This window comes from Rhinoderma darwinii, chromosome 2 (genome assembly GCF_050947455.1).
Source record: "Rhinoderma darwinii isolate aRhiDar2 chromosome 2, aRhiDar2.hap1, whole genome shotgun sequence".
NCBI lineage: Eukaryota > Metazoa > Chordata > Amphibia > Anura > Rhinodermatidae > Rhinoderma > Rhinoderma darwinii.
Window position 1 is genome coordinate 300,170,715 of NC_134688.1, and position 26,397 is coordinate 300,197,111.

Genomic DNA, 26,397 nt, shown 5'->3' on the forward strand with positions numbered 1-26,397 from the left:
CAAAAAACTGCAGCTGACATCTCCGTTAGATTACCGGCGCCTCACAGATTCTGGCGTTATTTCTTTCCTCTAGCCCCACCTTTACTGAGATATTGGTGCCATTAGTTTTGGCGTATGACAAGCAAATGAGGCCTTTGATTGCTCACTTGCCAAGAGGGAGTGAACCTTGCTGACTTCATCCAATCAGAGCAGACAGCGTTAGAGCGGCTCTGACGCTGTTTGCTCTGATTGGATGGCATCAGAGCGACAAGGTTCACTCCCCCATGGCACACAAGTGGTGTTAACCGCCCTCTCAACAGTGAAAGGCCTCATTAGTATATCGGGTGCCAAAACTAATACCTCAGGAACCATGGAGGTTAGGAATTTTAAAATACATCAGAATATGTCAGCAGCAGTTTTTTGGCCAGGTCATAATTCCTGTTAAAATGGCTTCTGGAAATGACAAATCAAGTCATCTGACCAAAATGAACATAAATTTATCAAACATATGAATTTGTTTTAGTTCAGTGTTTTTTTTAAATTTAATTCGGTCAAAAAGTGATCTATAGGTACACGTTATGTAAAACTGTAAAAATGTGTAATGTGATGTAGACGAAGAGTAGAAGACATTTGAGGAGGCATTGATGCAGAGCAAACAAATAGAATATTTTTGAAGTTCTTTTTTGGAATAAATAATGCAAATTCAGTAGGTAAACTGTCTTTTATTGTTTGTTGAGGTATTTACAAATACAGTAATATATGGCATTCCAGTATTTCCAGATATAATAATCTACAATTTTTAAAACATTTTAGTTCACAAGTGCACTCAAAAAAAGTATGCAGCTCTAGTTGTTTCATACTGTCTTCGAGTTATATTATGTAGTCCTCTATTCACATGCAAAGTAAAAATTCTGCTCTCGAGACCTGAAGGCCTTTTTCCCGAGCCAATGATTGGGCAAAAGAGAGCTTTGTACTTTGCTGTGTGTAAGCAGGGCAATGATCAGCCTATGAACGAGCAAACGCTCATTTATCGGCTAGTCAGCAGTACATCTCCCTGTGTAAAGAGGGAGATGTGCTGCAGACATGATACAAATGCAAGGTGACGAACGATCGTATTAGTGATTGTTCGTCCCCATACATTAACGATCTCTGCTCTTTGTGAATGGAGCAACGATCAACATGCTGTATCATCGATCGGCGCCCAGTCTTGGCCGGCCAGTGTAAAAGCACCCTTACTGTCATCTAATCACATGATGCTTTGCACCCTGGTAACAGGAAGGCTTTGTATGTGAATGAAGAGGATAACATTTATGATTGAAGTACAGACCTAAATACAGACACAAAATATGGAATTGCTTTATATCTCAGCTACATTTCACCTTCTGCCCAACTGCAAATACATAACAAAATACGAGGTAACATAATATTTAGGCTTAATTGACCATTCTAATAATGTAAAAAATAACTCAGTGTGAATAGGTCCTTGACCAACTTAAGCCCCATAAAATATGCTTGTGGCAATGAGGCCTGAAAAGAAGAGGAGAAAACGCTTGCAATCTTACTTGACATTTTTGTACATTTAAGCTGAGAAATTAAAAGTGTTTTTCAAAAGTGGAGTTTTCCTATATGTCTGATTCACATGGGTTGGGTTTTTATTTTAATTTTTTGGGCGTTTCAATGTGAAAAACCTCAGCGGGCAGATGTTAACTGCAAGTGAATGGGAAAAAATGTTCTGGTCACACAACAAGTTCAATGGGGAAAAAATGGCAAATACATTTGTTTTATGCAGTGTGACCCAATGAATATTTCCAATGAAACAATTCTAGGAAGTTTCTTATTTCTTGAAATGAAAAACAAAACGAATAACAACACAATTGGCCAAACATTTTTAACTTTTTTTTGGTGCAGAAGTGCTGAACTCTTAACGTCTTTGGTGTCCAATGTGTGAACAAGACCATTAAGATACATTAGTCTAGTAGGTGTCAGCATTTAATCTCCAGGTTAGAGGGATGAGATATTTAAATTGTGTGTTTATTGAATATTTAAGTTGACATAAATAGATTTTTTTAAACAACAACCTTAAAACAATGAAATTGAAAAAAATGTTCCAGAGACACAACTTATCTTCTCAGGAACGGTTTTACTCTAGCTACCACCTAGGAATACAGAATGCATTCAATCCAGTTCTCTGAGACAACTATTGCTTCATTTGTACCCACTAAATTAGTAAAATACATTGTCGTATTCAGTAAAAACCATACTGCTAGTTTCTACTACCGTACCCCACTTAACATACCTGTAGCTGCTGATATAAGGTACCAGTAGTGTGTTACCCTTATGGAAAAGATAGTTAATAATTTACTGTAAATTAGTATAGGCTATGAACAAGAATAGTGTCACACAAAATAAACAGGTATTTACTGCTATCCTACACAGGCCCATCTATATATACTCAGTGATGTCAGTCTAATGCTCAGCATCATATTAAGACTCATCAATGCAATTATTGTCACATCAGGATATTTCAAACAACCTTTACTATCAGGTCAATACAAAAATCCTAAGCTTTATTCCATTACTTTATTATACCATACATTTAGTGAACTATTCAAACATGCTTAAAAAACGTAAAAAAAAGTCAATACAAACTAAATTTACAAAAAAAAGCATAATATGTAGCACTACTCTGCCAGGAATTATAAAGATGGCCATGATCGGGCAATTTTATGTATGACAAATAACTATTATAATAAGCAGGTCCATGTTTAATGCTTATTCCCTCTTCTCTTGTGTGTCAAATAATCAATAATCTTTGTTTCTGGCGGACTTGATTAAGAACACATTAAATGCTATGAAAACTTTCAAAGCTATTTTTTTGTGTAATGTATGTGTTTTGCCATTTAAAACATTTTTATAATACGGTTTTATTATAAATGTGATTTCGTTTTTGCTCTGCAGCTTCTATGTATCCACTATGCACAGAAGCTGCATAACGCCGCTGTAAGCTGGACTGACGGCTCCGCAGACAAGCTCCTATGTGCCTCTAACACACAATATAACCCTAAAAAAGATCAAATCTATTGATCGGTTTTAGGGTTAGATGTGGTGTCAGGGGCGCACAGGAGCACCTGTCAGTCAAGCCGTCAGTCCAGCTTACTAACAGATTCAGGCTTACAATGGCATTATGCAGTTTCTATGTATAGTAACATTTTTAATAAAACTATATTTTAAAAAAATAGTTAAAATGCCCAAACCCATACATTATAAAAAATGGATTTAAAGGTATTCATAGTCTTTCATATTTATTTAGTGATGGCCTACTTCTTGACTTTGAGACCTCTGAATGCATTGTTAACCATCCTATGCTGCTGGCGGGCCAGGCACAGTTAAAGTTTATTCACACATTGCAGATTTGGTCACCGTTTTGCATCAGCATTTGGAAGCCAAAACCAGGAATAGATACAAAACACAGGGGAAATATAATAGAAAGACTTCTCTTCTACTCCTGATTTTGGCTTCAAATTACGGATGATAAATACTGACCAAATCGGCAACATTTGGCTAAGGCCTAACTTCCAGGATCTGCTTGTTGTGTGGTCCTACAATCCAGCTGGCACAGTATATCAAAATGAAATGAATACAAGTTACAACTTCATCACAAATGACCTATACTCGAAAATAGACCTACACGTACATGTCACACAAAACTAAATATCAGTGCATCGAATCACATCATAACCCAGAATGGAATGTGACAGGTAGTATAACAGGCCATCAAACCTCAGATCTGACCAGCATATCCGGGACAGTATCTTTATTAAATGTTGTATTTAGTAGAAGAATGCAACTTGTCTGGTAACAGCAATTGTGTAGTAAGTGACAGATAGGTTTCAATATAAATACTAATTATTACTGCAAAGGTGTAAACTAACAATACAAACATTTTTTAAATAAATAAAGCCAGGAAAGTTCATTCTGCAATAAGGATTTTTTTTTTCTGAACTTACTGAAATTTGTGCTATCCAGCTAGTACTGTTCCTGTAAGATTCTTATGACAGATAGAAGAGCAGAACTGTGGCCGCATCTTTATATGTAAACTGCAATTAATGTAACATTTCAAGCACTGAAGTAAAAAACAAAACAAAAAAACAACAAAACTGGCAATCCACTACATTGTTTTGTAATGGGGCTGAAAAAAAACAGGCTGAGTGGTTTCACTATAGGTCAACTGGTGTGAGAAGAGGAGATAAGAAAAAATGATATACTGCAAGACTGGGGGGTGATAAAAGCAATAGGAAGAAATATTGAGAAGAAGCGGAGAAGAAAATAAACAATGGAAAGTACCTGGTTTCTAAAGACATAAGGATGAAGGAGAGCAAATCTTCAACTACAAATCCAAATGTAAAATACAAACACATATACAATAAATAAATTTCTAAGAATACTGAAATATTAAAACATTATTAAAACAAATCTGCTAAAAAGTTTTCTTAAAATGCAGAAAAAATTACTGGCAAATAACCTGGTTCTAAATTCGATTGTGTGTGTACTTCTTATAGCAGCGTGTATGTGGCGGTCTATTATTGTAGTGCTTTGCCGGCTTCTGCTAACAGTTCCTCGGCAGTCATGATTGAAATCTAATACCACATTGTCTTCATTCAATACATCATTAACACTTTTTCCTGCTTTGCTAAGTCTATGTTGAGGATTTAGCATGCATTTATGAAATGTCATTCTATTCATACTTTGTTCCATCTCTGCCGTCTCTACCAGATAGAAGGCTGACGATTTATTGCGAAGAATTGTCATGCTCCACTTTAAAAACGTCTTATAACCTATCCGTGATATATATTTTCCGAAATACAAATGTGCTGAATGTGAGGCTGCTTCCCTCTCCACACTATTAAATACATTTTTATTTCATTGTTGCTGTGGCTACCGATACTTATGAGTGGCAGCGAGACACAGAAACCACTGACAAGAGATGCAGTCACCTGAGCAAATGAAAATAAATTGTGTTTAATACTCCATGGAGAGATGGATTTGATACATTTTAAACATTTGAAGTGTCCTTTAATTTAGTGCTGACACGGCGCAGACAGGCACTGACACATTTCTCCCTATGCATTTGTATAATTTGATGTGTAGGAGTGTTATTTTACAAAGGTCAATGAATATTATACAATTGTTATTTCTAGTAATGAGATGCTGGGACATGAGATTCTGGGAAGGAGGATATATCCTATTTTATAACTTGGATGATTTGCAAATATGCTTATTGTTTCAGGCTGGCACTACAGGCTACTCTTCTAGTAGCCTTTTTTGCTGATGTTCAGGAACACAATTATAGAAGTTGGTCATATGAGGTTATTTTTTATACTCTATTGTGAATACATATAAGTGCTTTTTTCCTTAGAACACGGTCAGATGTTTTCTCCAGGAGTACAATTTTATTATTATGTATATTATTTTCATTTGTCAGTTTAGCCCCTAAAAAAACAATGTTACATGAAAGGCTCTATTATATATCATTTATATTCCAATTTTTTGTTACCTCTTATCTTATTCGTATTACTCATCCTATATCTACTGTTTAGTAGTTTGAATCTCATTTTACTTGTTTTTGTGTGAAGAGAAAAGCAGACCACATACAAGCAAAAGTTGATCCCTATCTTTATCAGGTTTGGTCAGTTGGTGTTATACAGTGAGGCAGCATCCTGACTATCCTTTTACTTTTAAAGAAGAATTTTAGTATAACCATAAATTCCAAGGTAACTATGAGATTTTCAGCACTCCTAAGTGGCCATGGCATAGTCTACTGTCTTTTTCCACACACACAACCTACACTACTACCAACACAAACATCTCACCTCAAGTCCCGTTTGTCAGTTAACACTCCGTAGCAGTCAGATGACAAGATACATGGTCCTCACTGACGGTACTCATACATTTGTAGCTTACTATTACATATATAGCATGAGACGCACACTCCAATACACTATAAGACTAATATTGACTCGGGATGTATGCATTGGACTAAGGGTGCTTTAAGAAAAGTTGTAGATATATGTTTTAATGGGGAACCATGTTTAAATACATGCAAATAGCTTGTAGTGTAAGTACTTTTGGGGACAAAGAAAAATAACTAAAAAAAAATAGAGGAAATTACAACAAGACCTCTGTGAATACCAAAAAAAACCTCTCCTTTGTCTCCCGGTTTTCATATTCGCAGGACAAGTCATGAATTTGAAACCCAGTTTGGATACCCCCACAGACATCCATAGCTAAAAACTAACCTCCCAGCATTCCAGACTGAATTATGGAGATAAATCTCAGGCAATGAGTCAATCATATCCTATGTCTAGAAAGCTTGCGCCTCTGGTTACACCTCTAGTAGACTATACCTCTTTGAAAAATGGAAATCAGGACTAAAGGATGGCAGCTCTGCGTTTTTTTTTCTCTTTCAAGCTACACTATATACTGGAGGTGTGTTGTCATTTTACACTTTTGCATCACATAACCAACGTACATAAAAAAAACTTTAGAAGAAATAAAAATATGGCAAGGCGCTATATATTCATACATAATTTTGGGCTGTGTGTTTTAGTTCCTCAATAGTATGGTTTCATATGTGAAGATTGAACTTCATGCTATAGGAGCTTTATGTAGATGTCGGGGAGTCCATGGTTGACAGAATTCGTACAATTTCTGCTCTTTGTGTTGGTGAAATGTGTTGTGTCATATGAACAATAGAATCCATGGCAACTTCTGGGTTTTCTTGCACCAAGCTGTAAGGATAACCAAATATTATAAATGTATGAAACTATTTTATTAAAAGAAAAACAAAGTGGTTTTAGCAGAGAACGCTAACAAAGTAACAGTCTGTAGTCTGTTGGTAAGGAGACAATGAGAAGCAATTGACAGAATTTGAAATAGAATGCAGCAAATCTAAGGCTGGGTTCACACAGAGTTTTTTGCAGGAGGAAAATCTGCCTCAAAATTTTGTTTTGAATTTTCCTCTGCCTGCTGCGTTTTTCGCCCACGGCCATTGAGCGCCGCGGGCATAAAACGCCACGAAATACGCTTTCTCTGCCTCCCATTGAGGTCATTGGGAGGTCAGAGGCGTAAACATCCGGAGATAGGGCATGACCGTACTTTTTCCCGCGAGCCGGTTTTTCCGCTCGCGGAAAAAAACGTCTCCGTTTCCCATTGAAATCAATGGGAGGCATTTTCAGCCGTTTTTTGGAGCGTTTTGCGGCGCAGTTTCCGTGTAAAAAAAAGCTTGTCAAAAAGCTCAGTGTGAACTCCCCCTAAGGGAGAATAAAACTACACTTAAAAAGGGGCAAAAAACTTCAACTAATGATCCAATAACAAAGATAAACGAGATGAAAAATGAATTATCAGAACTGATATATTGACATAGGAGATACTAAAACTATACTCCAGCACCTGGCTACAATAATCCCTTGCCTGAGAAGGGTCAGACAATACAAAAACCATCAACACCGGACATTGGGTCCTCCGCACCTATCATCTTCTCCTTCACCCATCGATTTTTACTACCTTCGTAGAGGGCTACATAAAAATGTCAAAATGCTTTACTAAAAGCAGTTTAAAAAATACTATAACTATAAGAATATTTATAGCACAAATATTTCTGTGTGACATACTAGTCCTTCTCAATGAATTAGAATATCATCCAAAAATTTATTTCAGTAATTTATTTCAAAAAGCGAAACTCATATATTATATAGATTCACTACACACAGAGTGATCTATTTCCAGCATTTTTTTCTTTTAATGTTGAAGATTATGGTTAACAGTTAATGAAAACCACAAATTTAGAGTCTCAGAAAATTAGATTATTATATAAGTCCAATTTCAAGAATTATTTTTAATACCGAAATGTTGGCTTACTGAAAAGTGTGTACAGTATATGCCCTCAATACTTGGTCGGGGCTCCTTTTGCATGAATTACCACATCAATGCTGCGTGGCATGGAGGCGATCAGCCTGTGGCACTGCTGAGGTGTTATGGAAGCCCAGGTTGCTTTGATAGCGGCCTTCAGCTCGTCTGCATTCTTGGGTCTGGTGTCTCATCTTCCTCTTGACAATACTCCATAGATTCTCTATGGGGTTTAGGTCAGGTGAGTTTGCTGGCCAATCAAGCGCAGTGATACTGTGGTTATTAAACCAGGTAATAGTACTTTTGGCAGTGTGGGCAGATGCCAAGTCCTGCTGGAAATGAAATCCGCATCTCCATAAAGCTGGTCAGCAGGGAAGCATGAAGTGCTCGAAAATTTCCTGGTAGACGGCAGCGTTGACTCTGGACATGATATAACACCAGGCCCAACAATGCAGACGAGCTGAAGGCTGCTATCATACAACCTGGGCTTCCATAACACCTCAGCAGTGACACAGGCTTTTTGATGATATTCTAATTTATTGAGAAGGACTAGTATATACACCTCTATTTATGTATTTAAATGAAGGAGGAAGAGGAATAAATAATTTAGAAATAAATAATAATGCTGGAACACTCACTGAAATTTTTTAAATAAAATGTCATAACTGGTAGTCTACAACTATGAGAATGTATATCTTCCTAAATATTAGATCGTAATTTGTACCACAAACTGGTCCAAAAATGAGGACCTTGGTAAACGCAGCTGCAAGTATTGGCTATGGTTATTATTTATGGACAATGTGCACAGAAAATAATGCATGCATCTGCGTCCATACAGTCTGCTACAAGTACGTGAGCATTTAGATTACACAACTACAGATGTAGCCCTACAATTCTAAACTATGGGATTCAATTTTGACATATAGTATATTACAAAGTTGAAGTACATTCATTGTTCAGTTATTCGAGCTGTGTTTAAGCTTTCATTCCTATCAGAACTATACACAACCGCAGACTGTATAATAATTTGTAATAAAAGTAACTGAATTATGTTACCTGCGAATTTGTTTGAGGATATAATCTCTAGAAATGTATTTGATATTTTCATCAACAACAGAACGGCTCCCCTCTTCTTCAGTCAATTGTTTCTCCAGCCATTCCACCACATCCTTATTATTATCCCATAGGTAAGCCTGTAAATACAAAAATATTTCTATTATGTCTCAGGCTTTCCTTCGGTGACATATTACAATATTCCACTGTTGAGTCTGGTTAGTGTGATTATGGGATGAAGTTATTTTTTGTTTTACTAAAAATACAGTTTTTTGTTCTATTTTTGGAAGTGGTGTAATTTGTTTAACAAGAATGGAAACCAATTTGGACCATGACATTTCTTCTAGCTTGTGCAGGCTTCAGTGACACTTCCATAAGTCAATAGGGACACATCTGTGTCACTCCTACAGGCCTCAGAACTTTCTGTATGATGTAAATACAAGCTCTAGCCGTTTTCTCACATGGAATGTTCTACAAAGACTCTCCACACGGGGACACAATCTCCTATCACAGTTACTGATGATGATTAGACAGATTCCTGTCACACATTTATAATAAAGATCACAGTTCAGCCTCTCTGGTGCTAGATTTTCTTAGGGTCCGCTTATACGGCCCGACGTGGGCCGTGTAAACGAGCGACAATTAACGAGACAGCTGGTTGATCGGCAATCGTTTGCTCCTTTCAGAAGAAACTATGCATAGGGACGAGCGCTCCTAGTACGATTGCTCGTCCCCAAACATTTTATTATTTTGGTAACACGTCTCCCTGTTTACACAGGGAGATGTGCTGCTGATAACGATATTATTTTCGGCTGCATAAACGATACATTCAGCCGATGATCAAGCATTTGCTCATTAATCGGCTGATCGTTGCCCTGTTTACACAGGTCAATGATTGGGAATGAGCATTCTGTGAACTCTTGTTTTCCCGATAGTTGGACCGTGTAAAAGGGCTGAGATGAGCAAATCTTTGAACATCTGCCTTGTCTGTGTTTCAACAGTGGGGGAAAGGTGGTTGTGAACTACAGGACCATATATAAGTCAATGAAAGCTGAAATATAGATAGTATTTCTGACTTAGAAGTTTGATAGACAATCAGGTGGGCGGTGCTATGATGAAAAGTTTAAATTATTGAAGTTTTCTGGGATAGACCTTCCCACTTTGCCATGATGGAATAAAATTCACAGTCTTAATATGGCTGTGTAAATAAATCTTTAGTCTAGAGCCAGAATGATACTTAAAACTTTCAAAGTTTGTTACCAGATAATTCATCATCGCAGAAATATTAATAAAAAAATGCAGCATCATACATGTATATTAGGCTCTGTTCAGACTAGTGTCACTTTTTCCCATTTATAATGGAGCCAACAGCAATGCCAGATTCGTTTGGAAAAAAAACCTATTGACTTTAATAGGGTCCGTTGGGGCTTCCGTTTTTTTTGATTGCAAGAATAGTGCTGCAAGCTGCACTATTCTTGCCGTCAAAAAACCTGGAAAGGTAGACAAAACCCTAGATGGGGGCTCTTTACGCAAATGTGAACAGAGCCTAAGAAATAGAGCTTGATCATCTTGCACAGAAAAATTCTCGAATTATAAACGGAGACGTGTTACATTTATACATGAACCACTTAGGACACAATGTAACAATGTCTGCAATACCTAGTTAAAACATTAAGCTCATTTACATCGACAGGCAAGGCATTTTGTGCAGTTATCTCTCAGTTTCCAACTTTCTATCTTGACGGATGGATGACCACATTATCATTTAAGAGTGTTTAAAACCTAATAGCTGCTCTCACTTCTTTACAAATCATTTAGAAATCAGTTTGTTTTGCCTACCACCAAGCCAAGTTACTACCATTAGCGCTCATTCATATTTATGCAATTTTGTTTGGGTAATTAAACACAAAGCTCGGGCTTTAAGAGCAGAAGTCTCTGGTATTTGTAAATGGAAATCTTTATGTCATTGAGTTTAGAATACAATATCATTCCAAAAAAGAACAACATTTTTTTTTTGGGGGTGAATTTAGGCACTGAAGAGATGACTGACAATGAAAATAAGATTTGCTTCTGCTTGTTCCAGGTTATTAAGCCATACAAGGGGACCGCACTTAATAGTTTCAACCTATTAGCATTAGTAAGGTAGTGAAAAGGAAAAATAGATCAACGCTCCGTATTGAATAAGAATCTATGAACAATCTGAAACCTCAATCTTTGAAAAAGTGTTTGTGTGTGATGAATAGAGTTTTCATGGGTAGAGGAAGAGTAATGCGCACTGCTAATGTACACGAACGGAATAATAAAATGATCATATCATTTAAATCACAAGTTGAACGGCGTAAAAAAAAAACCTGCAAAACCAACAAACGATGGAATCACTTTTATTCTATTCCCCTCCCCCAAAATTATAATAAAAGTAACCAATAATGTATATGAACCCATAAATGGTTCTATTCAAAAGTATGACTGCAAAAAACGAGCACACATATTACTACATCAACGGAAAATTAAAAAGTTATGGCATTTTTTTTAATGAAATGTGGTAAATGTTAAAGACGTTGTCTGGTGATGAGCTCTTTCTATACTCAAGTAGGCCCAGGGATCAGATGCCGGAACTGGCTTCAGAGACCCCGGCAATCCAGCTGGCCATACATTCTTCCTGAAGCAGCTGCTGCAGGGGAAATGAAGATGAAAAGATGGAAATTGATTTAATTGGCCAACGTATTGTTAGCCAATTCAATGAATGGCCATCTATGTAATACATGGGCAGGCTGGGTCTTTCTGAATGAGAGTTGGTAGCTCATAGAGAGGGTATTTATTTATGTTATTTATATAGCGCCAACATATTTCGCAGCGCTGTACTGAGGTTGTCCTCACTCACTGTCCCCATTGGAGCTGGGAATCTCAATTCTCTATCTGTATGATTTGGGGTGTGGGAGGAAACCGGAGTACCTGGAGGAAACCTACGCAAACATGGGGAGAACCTACAAACGCCATGAAATGTTGCTCTTGGTTGGATTTGAATCCATGACCCCAGTGCTGGCCTAGTGGAGCATATGGACAGGGAATGTTGTAATAAAATCAATTTATGTACATAAATTACACAGAACTGACATTGGGGGAGATTTATAAAAGCTGAAGCAAGGAAACATTTTTTTATATGTTGCCCATTGCTACTAATCAAAATGATTGCTGGAATATGGTTATTTTTAAAAACTTCACCACGTTGAAAGTTTTTATAAACCTCTCTCATTTTGCACCCAAACATTACATAGAAGGCTTTCTGAAGTATCAAGCAGTTGGATATCCCATTTAAAACCCTGTTCTTGCCCACAACTTATGATCATCATTATTGCTACTTTTAAAAGAATACAGGACATCAAACTTCCAAAAATGAATAGACATTTTTATCCCTACTGTAAGTCAGCGCCACCTGGGATTCCAAGCCAGTCTACCATTATAGTACTTGTAGCTGAATGACATCTGCGATTTGATCATAGCAGACAAATTTAGTTAAGAATGGCAGTTGACATGGTCAATGTTGTCAATGGTCATTCTATAGTGAAATTGGAGTATGCTGTCCTACTCAGATTGGAGACGTTGCCCAGCTTCAAGCCTGGTGAGAACCAGTGTGGAAGGCTAGCTGGGAATCCCTGGTGCCGTCTACTGGCAGTTGTAGGCTCACTTGCACCAGCTACTGGATGAATGCCACTGAGATTGTAATGCATTTCCAGTTATTTAAAAGGATTTTGGCCTTTGCATACGATGTCACAGGGCAGCATCAACCCAAACAAAAACACCCAAACAAAAACATGGACAAAAACACGCAAACTTTATCTGCCTAAAAATGTTTAAATGTGATATGGTGCATAATTTTGAAAGACAATAATTATACATATTCATACAGTAGCTTGTCATTGTTCGTTTAAAAAAAAAAAAAAAAAAGGCATATTTTATGTCTGTGGTAGTCATGGTGATGGATGTCAACATAACCTTAGACTAGTTTCCATCTATGGGATATAGGGGGAAGTGCTAGCCTGAAATCACCTCCAGAAACTGTGCTGATGCCCAAAATTAGCACAGCCTCCTCTAAGGGGAGGATGGGAACGTCATTCACCACCGTCTGCCTGCTCACCCAACACTGGAAATCCACTAATTCGCTGAACTCCAGTGTAAGAGCTAGTGATAGTACAGCTCAGGTCATAAATGCAACTTACAGATATAGAACATAGTAATATTGATAATAGGATCTGGTTATGTTATATTTGGTTACAGGTAACGATTGGGGTAGAAAAGAAAAACCACAAAACCATTACTATAATGGAAAATTTAGGATACATAGGAACTATGGTTTCAGGACAAATATTCCACTAGTATAATTCAGCAAACCCACTATGTCTAACTGAAACTTTCTGTAAATGTTATTCTGACCTTTTTCGAGTGTTCAGTCACAACAACATATTTTCTATCATATTAGTTTTTATTATAAAACGTATTACTGGTTGATCTCTGCAGACATTCTACATTTTGAGCAGATCTTGAGAAGATTCACATTTCCACCATCCATACTATACCAATACGTACTGTATTTCAGCTATTAATAGTAACAACCATTCTCCTTTTCATACAAATGACTGACAGAGAATCATGCCTTGGCTTTTATTAGTATCACGGAGTTGATTTCCTCTGGCTGCTCTTAATCCTGCCTCTACAATGAAACCAGTCATTCTTTGTCAAATCATCAAATATTAACCAACCTCTTTCAGTCCCTCACATACTCTACACTTATATTTACATATACATGATCTGCCAGTAAAGAAAAGGACATCTATTCATGTATTAGCTGCACGGAGCACATGCAAATAGAACGGGAAAATTAACATTTTAAGCAGAACAAACTGAGATCACATTTTTTTATCAGCTTGATAAGGCAAACAGATTTTTAGGCTTCTTCATATAGGATATTATACTTACCACTTAAGCTGGCCATACACAGGATAGCTGTCAGGTGACAGCTATATACCTCCACCATAAGCATGTACTCTTAAAGAGGCTCTGTCACCAGATTTTGCAGCCCCTATCTGCTATTGCAGCAGATAGGCGCTGCAATGTAGATTACAGTAACGTTTTTATTTTTAAAAAACGAGCATTTTTGGCCAAGTTATGACCATTTTTGTATTTATGCAAATGAGGCTTGCAAAAGTACAACTGGGCGTGTTGAAAAGTAAAAGTACAACTTGGCGTGTATTATGTGCGTACATCGGGGCGTGTTTACTACTTTTACTAGCTGGGCGTTGTGTATAGAAGTGTCATCCACTTCTCTTCACAACGCCCAGCTTCTGGCAGTGCAGACACAGCCGTGTTCTCGAGAGATAACGCTGTGACGTCACTCACAGGTCCTGCATCGTGTCGGCACCAGAGGCTACAGATGATTCTGCAGCAGCATCGGCGTTTGCAGGTAAGTCGATGTAGCTACTTACCTGCAAATGCTGATGCTGCTGCAGAATCAACTGTAGCCTCTGGTGCCGATGTGGCCGACACGATGCAGGACCTGTGAGTGACGTCACAGTGCTGCACTGCCAGAAGCTGGGCGTTCTGAAGAGAAGTGGATGATACTTCTCATCAGAACGCCCAGCTAGTAAAAGTAGTAAACACGCCCCGATGTACGCACATAATACACGCCCAGTTGTACTTTTACTTTTCAACACGCCCAGTTGTACTTTTGCAAGCCTCATTTGCATAAATACGAAAATGGTCGTAACTTGGCCAAAAATGCTCGTTTTTTAAAAATAAAAACGTTACTGTAATCTACATTGCAGCGCCTATCTGCTGCAATAGCAGATAGGGGCTGCAAAATCTGGTGACAGAGCCTCTTTAAGCGTGCATATTGTTTTCAGATGGGGAGATTGAAATACGCTGCTAGACCCCCTGTTGCACCGGCTTATCTACCGCTGGAACAAATCCAACATACAAGACCCTTCTTTTCCACATCATCTGCCATCGGGGGAGAGAGTCAAGAGGTTCCCATACCAAATAGATAGTTGGCTGATCCTGCCAAAATGTAATTTGTTTTGCCAGCTTTAGAGTCATTTGAGGATATTTTGTCTTTTGCTATTTTTATTTACCTATATCAAACAGATGACTGCACCTGTAGTATCGCGCAGAAAACCAAAGAAAATACCTGGTTATTAGACGGATGGAACTTTACTGTAGACAACCCCACTTCTAAGCATAGGTCTAAGATTAACAGTGGCTATATACAGTGAAGGAAATAAGTATTTGATCCCTTGCTGATTTTGTAAGTTTGCTCACTGTCAAAGACATGAACAGTCTAGAATTTTTAGGCTAGGTTAATTTTACCAGTGAGAGATAGATTATATAAAAAAAACAAACAGAAAATAACATTGTCAAAATTATATATATTTATTTGCATTGTGCACAGGGAAATAAGTATTTGATCCCTTTGGCAAACAAGACTTAATACTTGGTGGCAAAACCCTTGTTGGCAAGCACAGCAGTCAGACTTTTTTTGTAGTGGATGATGTTTGCACACATGTTAGATGGAATTTTGGCCCACTCCTCTTTGCAGATCATCTGTAAATCATTAAGATTTCGAGGCTGTAGCTTGGCAACTCGGATCTTCAGCTCCCTCCATAAGTTTTCGATGGGATTAAGGTCTGGAGACTGGCTAGGCCACTCCATGACCTTAATGTGCTTCTTTTTGAGCCACTCCTTTGTTGCCTTGGCTGTATGTTTCGGGTCATTGTCGTGCTCGAAGACCCAACCACGAGCCATTTTTAATGTCCTGGTGGAGGGAAGGAGGTTGTCACTCAGGATTTGACGGTACATGGCTCCATCCATTCTCCCATTGATGCAGTGAAGTAGTCCTGTGCCCTTAGCAGAGAAACACCCCCAAAACATAATGTTTCCACCTCCATGCTTGACAGTGCGGACGGTGTTCTTTGGGTCATAGGCAGCATTTCTCTTCCTCCAAACACGGCGAGTTGAGTTAATGCCAAAGAGCTCTATTTTAGTCTCATCTGACCACAGCACCTTCTCCCAATCACTCTCAGAATCATCCAGATGTTCATTTGCAAACTTCAGACGGGCCTGTACATGTGCCTTCTTGAGCAGGGGGACCTTGCGGGCACTGCAGGATTTTAATCCATTTCGGCGTAATGGGTTACCAATGGTTTTCTTGGTGACTGTGGTGCCAGTTGCCTTGAGAACATTACCGAGTTCCCCCCGTGTAGTTTTCGGCTGAGCTCTCACCTTCCTCAGGATCAAGGATACCCCACGAAGTGAGATTTTGCATGGAGCCCCAGATCGATGTCGATTGACAGTCATTTTGTATGTCTTCCATTTTCTTACTATTGCACCAACAGTTGTCTCCTTCTCACCCAGCGTATTACTTATGGTTTTGTAGCCCATTCCAGCCTTGTGCAGGTCTATGATCTTGTCCCTGACATCCTTAGAAAGCTCTTTGGTCTTGCCCATGTTGTAGAGGTTAGAGTCAGACTGATTAATTGAGTCTGTGGACAGGAGTCTTTTATACAGGTGACCATTTAAGACAGCTGTCTTTAATGCAGGCACCAAGTTGATTTGGAGCGTGTAACTGGTCTGGAGGAGGCTGAACTCTTAATGGTTGGTAGGGGATCAAATACTTATTTCTCTGTGCAAAATGCAAATAAATAGAAAATCACATTATCAAAATGATATGGTTTTTTTTTTATATCATCTATTTCTCACTGGTAAAATGAACCTAGCCTAAAAATTCTAGACTGTTTATGTCTTTGACAGTGGGCAAGCTTACAAAATCAGCAAGGGATCAAATACTTATTTCCTTCACTGTAGCTATAAATGTAAAATGCAGCATGTTGCTATATATCTCCACTCCATTTTTTGATGTTTTCACCAGTCATAGTTACGGTGTGTAGTGTAAGTATAATCTACTGCTACCTGTAAATCAGAGAGGTAAGCGAGGGAGGGTTCCCTGGTCAATGATGTCATTATATAAATCTGTAAGCATTGAGCTCCTCTTAGTTATGGCTGTAGGCAGACAGAATTTTATCAAACTACTCTATGATAATTGAAGCTCTTTATCAGGAAAAATAAAAATCTAGTTGAAAGATTTTAAAAGGGGCCTAGATGCCTTTCTTAGAAGAAAAAATATTACACGTTATGTGTATTAGATCACTGGAGATGGGCTGTTGATCCAAGGATTTTTTCTGATATTCATGCATTTATCCATATTTAGAGTCCAGAAAGATTTTATTATTACCTGAAGATTATGAAAATTGGCTTCTGTCTCATGGGGGATGTTTTTCCTCCTCTGGATCAACACTTAGATAATGTTACAGCGTACAGACCAGCTGGAAATAGTCCATAAATAGCCTAGCTGATGTTAAGAAAATCAGATCTATGGGTTTATTTCTAGTCCAACATTGGCTTGTCTGAATACCCGGGCTGATTTACATATGAATAACGGATGCCTATGTTATACTTTTAGTAACAATAAATACCGAATAGTTGAACTTAGTTACAGAGGTATTAGGGTAAATTCATACATGACAGATTTATTGTGGACATTTCTGCGATGGTCCCATTTAACTGAATGGGGCTTGCAGAGACCCACCTGCCTGCTGCATAAGCAACCCCATTCAGATTAATCAAACGGATTTTCACATGCAGAAATTTCTGCAAAATATCTGCCATGTGTATAAATATTCTTAGTTTTTTGAGCCAAACACAGGAGTGGACAATAAAGAAAGGAGATCAGTATTTTCTTAATATGTTTCCTAACTTTTGAATCCACTTCTGGCTTTGTCTTAAAAAAAAAACTAGACAAAAAATGCACCAAAACAATGTGTGATCCTAGCCTTAAGGTTTTAACTAGGGAATAAGACCCACAGGTTATTGACAGCACCACACCATTATGCATTTAAAGTATAGACACAAAGTAAGAATAGGAGATCCATCAACAGCAACTTGTCACAATTTCCAGACAGGAGCAGGAAATGTATCTTTTATACACTGCACAGATGGGCGGACAACAAGTAAAAACCGCTTAAAGGGCCATGAAAATATATATTTTCAATTTTCTGACTAGAGAGCCAATGAAGTAGTCAACACCAACTCCCATGGAAATCAGTAGAAAACAACCCAAACCGTTAGGGGCAAGAAGCAAATTTCTAGGAACATGCTACCCTGGCACCTTAGATTTGTCCAGTCCTGTACCGATTCTTTATTCTCTATATAATGTCTTAAAGTGTTCGATATTCCTTAGGGACACCACCTTTATATGTTCAAAGGAAAAACAAGCAACATACTTTGTATTAATTGCTTTAAAATGCTTTAAATTTTTGAAGAAATTGCAGAACATCTTCCATACAAAAACAAAAATGGAAAAACATTGCAGAAAGCTCTGCTATCCCTTGCGAAGTATATTCATTTTTATTAATACCAGAGGAATCTACTGTTTATAACAGCTAGCAAATCCACCCCAACTAAGAAAATGTTTGTGCCGAGATGTGAAAGTGATGCTTTACCATTCATACAGTAAAATCCCATAGTGAGCTGCTATGATTAACTACATCATAAACCTATTGTAATGCAGAAAAGTGCAGCCTGGGGAGCTTTGCATACATTATCCTATGTGATATAAAACAGGACACAAGACTGCTGTAAAAGAAGAGAATATGCTTTACTTAACACAGAATTTGAGTGCGAAATATTCTGTTTACTGTGTGAATATATCAGAGTATGTAATCTTTATAAATAAGGATGCCCAAGATATTGATATATTCCAACATGCAGGAGAGTGGTTTACTGAATATAGATGTAAAAGATGGTGGGCAAACATACACTGAAAGGTAAAACTCAATTCCACCAGAATATATTTTTAAATGCCTGGTGCCATTTGAAATGCCTGGTGCCATGAATGGGGAAGTCCAGTGCCAGTATAAAATACAGATAACACACAACTCCAATGGTCCTTTTTTGCTACATTATCCAGTTCTTTAAAGAGGCTCTGTCACCAGATTTTGCAGCCCCTATCTGCTATTGCAGCAGATAGGCGCTGCAATGTAGATTACAGTAACGTTTTTATTTTTAAAAAACGAGCATTTTTGGCCAAGTTATGACCATTTTCGTATTTATGCAAATGAGGCTTGCAAAAGTACAACTGGGCGTGTTGAAAAGTAAAAGTACAACTGGGCGTGTATTATGTGCGTACATCGGGGCGTGTTTACTACTTTTACTAGCTGGGCGCTCTGATGAGAAGTATCATCCACTTCTCTTCAGAACGCCCAGCTTCTGGCAGTGCAGATCTGTGACGTCACTCACAGGTCCTGCATCGTGTCGGCACCAGAGGCTACAGTTGATTCTGCAGCAGCATCAGCATTTGCAGGTAAGTAGCTACATCGACTTACCTGCAAACGCCGATGCTGCTGCAGAATCATCTGTAGCCTCTGGTGCCGACACGATGCAGGACCTGTGAGTGACGTCACAGCGTGATCTCTGGAGAACACGGCTGTGTCTGCACTGCCAGAAGCTGGGCGTTGTGAAGAGAAGTGGATGACACTTCTATACACAACGCCCAGCTAGTAAAAGTAGTAAACACGCCCCGATGTACGCACATAATACACGCCCAGTTGTACTTTTACTTTTCAACACGCCCAGTTGTACTTTTGCAAGCCTCATTTGCATAAATACGAAAATGGTCATAACTTGGCCAAAAATGCTCGTTTTTTAAAAATAAAAACGTTACTGTAATCTACATTGCAGCGCCTATCTGCTGCAATAGCAGATAGGGGTTGCAAAATCTGGTGACAGAGCCTCTTTAAGGTCAAGTGTGCCTAGTCCCTGAGCTATCATATTAGAAAAGGATACACTTGTACTGCTCTACTTGCAAATATATTGGTGGCTCATTAAGTGTATGAGTACTCTCTCTGGTTTCCATCCACTGACATGAAGCAGAGATTAGGAAGATGGTGAGAAATGAAAAAAACAAAGTATATTACAAAGTTGCAGGACTTTTCAACTAATAAAATAAATTTACATAAGAACAACAAAAAACTACTAGTTTTGAGGCACTAAATCAAATAGAGAAAGTGCCTGGGACTGTATGTGATAGGGGGATGGAAGGGGGGAAAAAAGTGCGGGAAAAAATCAGGAGCAGGGATTGGTGGGACAAGGGGATAGAGGAGGGGTTAGGAGCAGATAAATAGTTGAGGTCAAGGGCAGTTCACTATCTTACCTGCTGGAGCTGCAAACGTCAGACGTCTGGTCCTGTGAGAGATCTTCCTCTGCGGTCCAGGGCGTTTTCCGGAGTACAGATGGCGGATGAGCTGATGAGCTGATGAGGCAGGTGGCACAGCGGGTTGCCACGGAGGGTACAAGCTGGCTGGAGGTGTTCCTGGCAGGGGATCGCAGGCAAGAGGTGTTACCTGCGGCGGTCGTCGGTGTCAGCAGCGGTGGAGTCCCGTCGGCGTCGGCAGTTAGAGGTAGGCCGCGCCGGGTTTCTCGGCCTCCTCCCCGTTTGAGCCCCAGTCCACCTTCAGCCACCCAGAGGCGGGCCGGCACCGTTCGCTCTTCAGGAGCGGGACGGAGGCGCCGTCGCCTGCTCTCCCCTTCACCCGGTCCCGACGTCGTGCCACCCACTCCCCTGGCTGGGGGAGCTTCTGCAGTTCTCCCCATCCGGGCTGCAGGCAGTGCAAGGCCGCAAGCAGCCGCAGAAGCCGGGGCCGTGATTAGTGCACCGCTGGTTCTTCTTCCCGGCCCGACAGCTTTTTCCCTCTCACAGCAGGCCATGGTTGAGAGGGGAGCTGGAGGGGGCGGTCTCAGGAGAGCAGAGACGCAGGCCTCAGGCACCAGCAGGTTAGGTGTGCAGTTGCTGCCACCTGCTGGTGGTTCTGAAAATGACACAGAGCTGGGGAGAGAGCTGGTGAGTGGCCTGTTTTTTCCAGGCACAGGCACTGTGAATGAGAGGAGTGCGCTGGGTGGATTGTCGTGCGGTAGCAGTGATCTGTTGCCGTGCAGGCAGTCTGCGGAGCAACGTGATTTGCCAGTTTCTCTTTCGGAGTTTTCTCTTCCAGGTGCGGTGTCGGCGAGACGCAGACGGCGAAGGAGACGGCATGGAAGAGGACATCGTCGTGGTGGTCACGGGCGTCCACGCCATCAGGTTGAGAGACGTCGCCGTTCCCGGAGTAGGAGTGTGTCTTCCAGTACAGCATCTTCTTCGCCGTCCCAGTCGTCGTCGGGAGCTAGTACACCCAGCCGCACGGGAAGGAGATACACGAGGAGTCATCGGCGGGAGCACAGGGATCGTCATTAGTCTTCGCTGGTTCCAGTTCCAGAAGTCGCCTCAGCCTGTCCACCTGGTGGGGATCTGTCTGTGGTTCCGGTATCTGGGAGAGTTGATGCACCCTCGGAAGTGACGAGGACGCCCTTCTCCGGTGAGTCTCCATGTGGGAACGCATGGCTACCTAAGGGTGATTTATCTGCTATTGATTTAGTTTCGGCATTAAAAAGCTTGTTGGATGGTTTGGGTACAAAAGGCGGAGCTTCGGTTCCGTTGGTTTTGCCAGGGGGGGCTCAGCCTCCGCCTGAGCGGGCGGCCAGTATGTCTGGCTTGGCATTCCGTGATTCGCTGTTTTGTGGTGTTGCTCCTTTAGGTACTCACCTGTCTGCTGAGAGCAAGGACAAGATATGGGCACATGACTTTGTGGATGTTTGGTCCTTGGTGTCGGTCGATCATGTGACGATAGATAAGGAGCGTGTTTTCGAAAGAGGTTCGGAGAAAAAGGTAAAAGTCGCGAAAACTTTTGGCAATTGGCTCCAGGGTTTTTCTACCTTGGCTCATGTCATCTGTCAACGTTTTCCGGAAAAAGGGGCCGAGCTGTTTGTGTATGTAGACACTATATTCAGTGCCCACAAATTGCACGGAGGTGCAGCTTGGTGGAGATATGACGAGGAATTTCGCCGTCGGTTGGCGATGACGCCTGACATTGGTTGGGCGTCGAAGGCGACGGATGTGTGGTTACAGCTAATTTTGGCTCTAAAGCAGGCTCGGCCCTTTCAGGCAGGAGTCGCAGTTTCGGGTTCAGCACCCGGGATTGCGGCGCAGCGCCCAACAGGAGCATGTTGGCTCTACAATGAGGGACATTGCAGGTTCTATTCTTCCTGCAAGTTTCGTCATGAGTGCTCCATCTGCGGGGGTGCCCATTCCGCGCTTCGCTGTTTCCAACGGGCAAAACAACCTTCCAAGGTGGGTCCTGCCGGTGCAGCGGAGAACTCCGGTGAGCGCTCTCGCGATGGAACCGTGGCTCGCCAGGTATCCCAAGAGACAGGAAGCAGACTTGTTAGGTCGGGGCTTCAGTGAAGGTTTTTTCATTCCGCATGTTTTTTCTTCGGTTTTGATGTCAGATAATTTAAAATCGGTGAAAGAAAACATGTGTTTGGCACGGGAAAAAGTGCTGAATGAGGTGTCTTTAGGCAGGATGGCGGGCCCCTTTGGGGAGCCACCTTATACGAATTTACGGGTTTCTCCTCTTGGCTTGGTCCCCAAAAAGGAACCGAGGAAGTTTAGGTTGATTCATCACCTTTCCTTCCCTCGTGGGGATTCGGTCAACGATGGGATTTCCAGAGATGAGGCTGCAGTGTCTTACACGTCTTTTGATGTGGCTGTGCGGTTGGTACGGGAGGCAGGCGTAGGTGCCTTGCTTGCTAAATCGGACATAGAGTCAGCTTTTCGTTTGTTGCCTGTGGATCCTGCCTGTTTCCATTTGTTGGGATGTCGGTTAGATGAGCAGTTTTTTGTAGACATGTGTTTGCCTATGGGTTGTGCCATCTCATGTTACTATTTTGAAGTTTTTGGTTCCTTTCTGGAATGGACGGTTCGTTTCAAGACAGGTATTTCTTCAGCCATTCATTATCTAGACGACTTTTTATTTGTAGGTCCAAGTGATTCAGGAATATGTGGTTATTTGCTGAAAACCTTTCGAGTTTTAATGTCCGAATTTGGTGTCCCGATAGCAGAAGAGAAGACGGTTGGTCCGGCTACGATTTTGTCGTTTCTGGGTATTGAAATTGATACGCAAGAGATGGTTTTCAAATTACCTGACGACAAGCTTGCGCGTCTGCTTTGTACCATTGACGAATTTGTTTTATCAAAAAAGGTTACCCTGAAGCATCTTCAGTCACTGTTAGGGTTGCTGGTTTTTGCTTGCAGGATCGTTCCCATGGGTCGCGTTTTCTCTAGACGCCTATCATTGGCGACTAGGGGTATTTCGCGCTCAAATCATTTCATTCGTGTCACTAGGCAAATGAAAGATGATTTGCGCGTGTGGCAGAATTTTTTGCGATCTTTTAATGGTAGGGCGATTTGTCAGTCGGAGGAGGTTTCCAGTTTTGAGTTACAGCTGTTTACGGATGCTGCTGGCAGTGTCAGTTGCGGTGCGGTTTTTGGAGCGGAGTGGTGTTTTGCACGTTGGCCTGTGGGCTGGAGTAGTATGGGTCTGACATTGAATTTGACACTTTTAGAACTCTTTCCCATTGTGGTTGCAGTGGAGTTGTGGGGTTCAAAGATGTTGAATAGTCGCATACGTTTTTGGACGGACAATATGGCAGTGGTGCAGGCTGTTAACAATTTGTCTTCTGGATCATTGCCGGTTTTGGCGTTACTTAGGCATCTAGTTCTACGTTGCATGCAATGTAACATTTGGTTTCGGGCTACACATGTGCCGGGTGTTGAGAATAAAATCGCAGATGCCTTATCTCGTTTGCAGATGGGGGTTTTTCGGGAGCTTCACCCGGGAGCACGGCTTGAAGGGGAGCGTTGCCCGAATCACTTATGGGCCCTGGTCGAGGGGAACTTGCCCGGCTAGTTCAAGGTTCTGTGGTACCAGGTACATGGCGGAGCCATAATAAGTTTTGGGCGGAGTGGTTGGAATTATCTGGCGGGGTTTTTCCTACAAATGATGAGCGGCATTATGAGGTCACGTTGGAGTATTTGTCTCGGATGCGTACTAATGGTTCTTCGGTGTACACGGTTTCAAAAGGTTTGACTGGTATTGCGTTTATGTTGAAGTTGTGGGGTTGTACTGATGTGACGAAAATGTTTGTTATTAGACAGGCATTGAAGGGGTGGAAGAAGGAGCATATTGTGAAGGATGCTAGGAGGCCTATTACATATGCTTTATTACTAAGGATGCTGATGGTTGTTCCGGCTGCTTTAATCCTTATGAGTCTGTTTTGCTGCGTACTGCTTTTTCTTTGGCCTTTTTCGCAGCATTGCGGGTGAGCGAATTGGTGTCACCGAGCGCAAAGCGGTTTGGGGGTCTTCTGTTTGCGGATGTTTTATTGGAGGAAAAAGTGGTCCGGGTATGTGTGAGACGGTCCAAGACTGATCAGATGGGCGTTGGTGTTTGGTTGTGTGTGAATTCATTGGGTGGTGAATTCTGTCCAGTTCATTTGGTGCGTGAGTTTTTGTCTTTTCGAGCTGATGGGGTTCCTTTCTTGGTACATTCTAATTCTTTGCCGCTTACTCGATTACAATTTGGAGCCGTTCTTAAGTCTTGTTTGGAGCATTTGGGCGTTGATCCTGCTGAGCTTGGGACTCATTCGTTTAGAATAGGGGCAGCCACGGAGGCTAATGCTTTAGGTATGGGGGAGGAAGATATTAAACGTCTGGGTAGGTGGAGTTCAACTTGTTATAGGTCCTATGTGCGTCCGGATCTGGTGTTGTTTTGATTTTCCTTGTCATTTCAGAACATCGGCCGGAAGTATGGATAGTTGGCCATTCTTTTATTTTCTGGGCAGCTCTTCGGGCTGAATATCGGCCTTTAGGCCTCAGTCTTGGGGTGTCATCGGCCGAGGTGCACTGGAAAGGTATCAGAGGGCTGAGGTGGGTTCAGCTGTTGCCGTTAATAGTTGAAGTTAGTCGGGAATGCCGTGGTCCAATTGTTCTCGTTATACATGTTGGGGGAAATGATTTGGGAAATGTGAAATTGTCGGAGTTGTTGTCCCTTATCAAGGCTGATTTAGGTCATTTCAAACAGCTTTTTTCTGATTGTGTGATTGTCTGGTCTGAGGTGATTGCACGAACTCATTGGCGAGGAGCTAGAAGTGCTGTGGCCATCGAGCGGTCAAGACGGCTGTTGAATGTTCGTATCTCCAGGTTTGTTCGTTCCATTGGGGGGGTAGCAATTCGTCATTTGATGTTGGAAGGTGACAATGGGGACTTATTGTTATCTGACGGCGTTCATTTAAATGACATTGGGATCGACATCATGCTGTCGGGTCTGCAAGATGGAGTGGAGGCTGGTTTGGCATTGTGTGGTGGGGGTGGTCGGAGTACCGCGTAGGTGTTCGCGGTATCCTCCTTGGCGGAGATAGGCTCTGAAGAGTAAAATCCGGAGAAGAACCTACATGCGCGCCGCTTCACAGTGGGCGGCATCACAGGAGATGTGAATAAATTAAGTGGTTACTTCAGGGCCATGTGATACAAAAATGTTTGGTTGTGTTAAATAAAGCTGTGGCCATTCCCACATTCTCCAAGAAACAGGTTTCGTTGCTTTATTGGTTTATTAAATGGGGTAATGATGCATCAGCGACACTTAATATGGGGATAACATTAGTACATGCAGTCAATACACGGTGGGCCGCGAGAAATAGAATCCCATTTCCCTTGTGTAGTTTTTACAGAATAATGGAATAATGATGCACTTACCCCACTACAGGAAATGCTGAACGTGGTTTCCCCCAGCAGCTATGCAAGTTGTGCCCATCTTATGTTCGCAACACCTTCAAGGTGTGAATAAGGCCTAAAAAGCTAATGGTGGACCATGGAACGGCACAAGTGAGAACAGTGACATAACATTAGAATAGTAAAGATAAAAAATTGAATGATGCAAGTCAACAGTGGGCAGTCTTATATTGAAATGGATACAAGACCGCCAACGGTGAGTGGTTTTGTTTTCTCCAGATACTCTGATTATACTCCGTCACTTCAGAAAAATTTTGATAAGTTAACTGTATTCCTATGAAATTGGTCTCAGTGTCTGTGGCCTTACCCCATTTTCCGAGTTATGTAAAAGAAACAACAAAAAAACAAACAAACACAGGCAAAGTGATTCCCATACTGCACTATACACTAAGGCCTCATGCACACACCTGTAGCCGTGTGCACGGTCCGTGATTATGGCACGTCCGCAAATCATGGACCGTGCAGACATTGATTTCAATGAGCCTGGACCGCAAATGCTTTGTCCTATTTTTTGGCGGTCTGGGTTCCCGGCCAATGCACGGACCGTGTAAACCACGGTCGGGTACATGGGCCCATAGAAATGAATGGGTCCGCAATTCATCCGCATTTTTGCAGATGACTTGTGGACGCAAAAACACGTTCGTGTGCATGAAGCCTAAGTGACCATTACATGTAAGAAAATATATATTTTACAG

General features: G+C 41.0%; 1 protein-coding gene across 2 annotated transcripts in view; it reads right to left on the bottom strand.

Annotated features, from left to right (window-relative positions):
* Window positions 1-681: 681 nt before the first annotated feature.
* The window catches only part of ACACA (acetyl-CoA carboxylase alpha), a 454,335-nt gene continuing 428,619 nt past the window's right edge, over window positions 682-26,397 (bottom strand). For both annotated transcript variants that reach the window (XM_075853501.1, XM_075853500.1), the window contains exons 54-55: window positions 8,941-9,077; window positions 682-6,767 (exon numbers count right to left, since the gene is read on the bottom strand). In XM_075853501.1, the coding sequence (XP_075709616.1) occupies window positions 6,641-6,767; window positions 8,941-9,077 (264 nt within the window). In that variant the 3' untranslated portion in view covers window positions 682-6,640. The remainder of the gene's footprint in view (window positions 6,768-8,940; window positions 9,078-26,397) is intronic.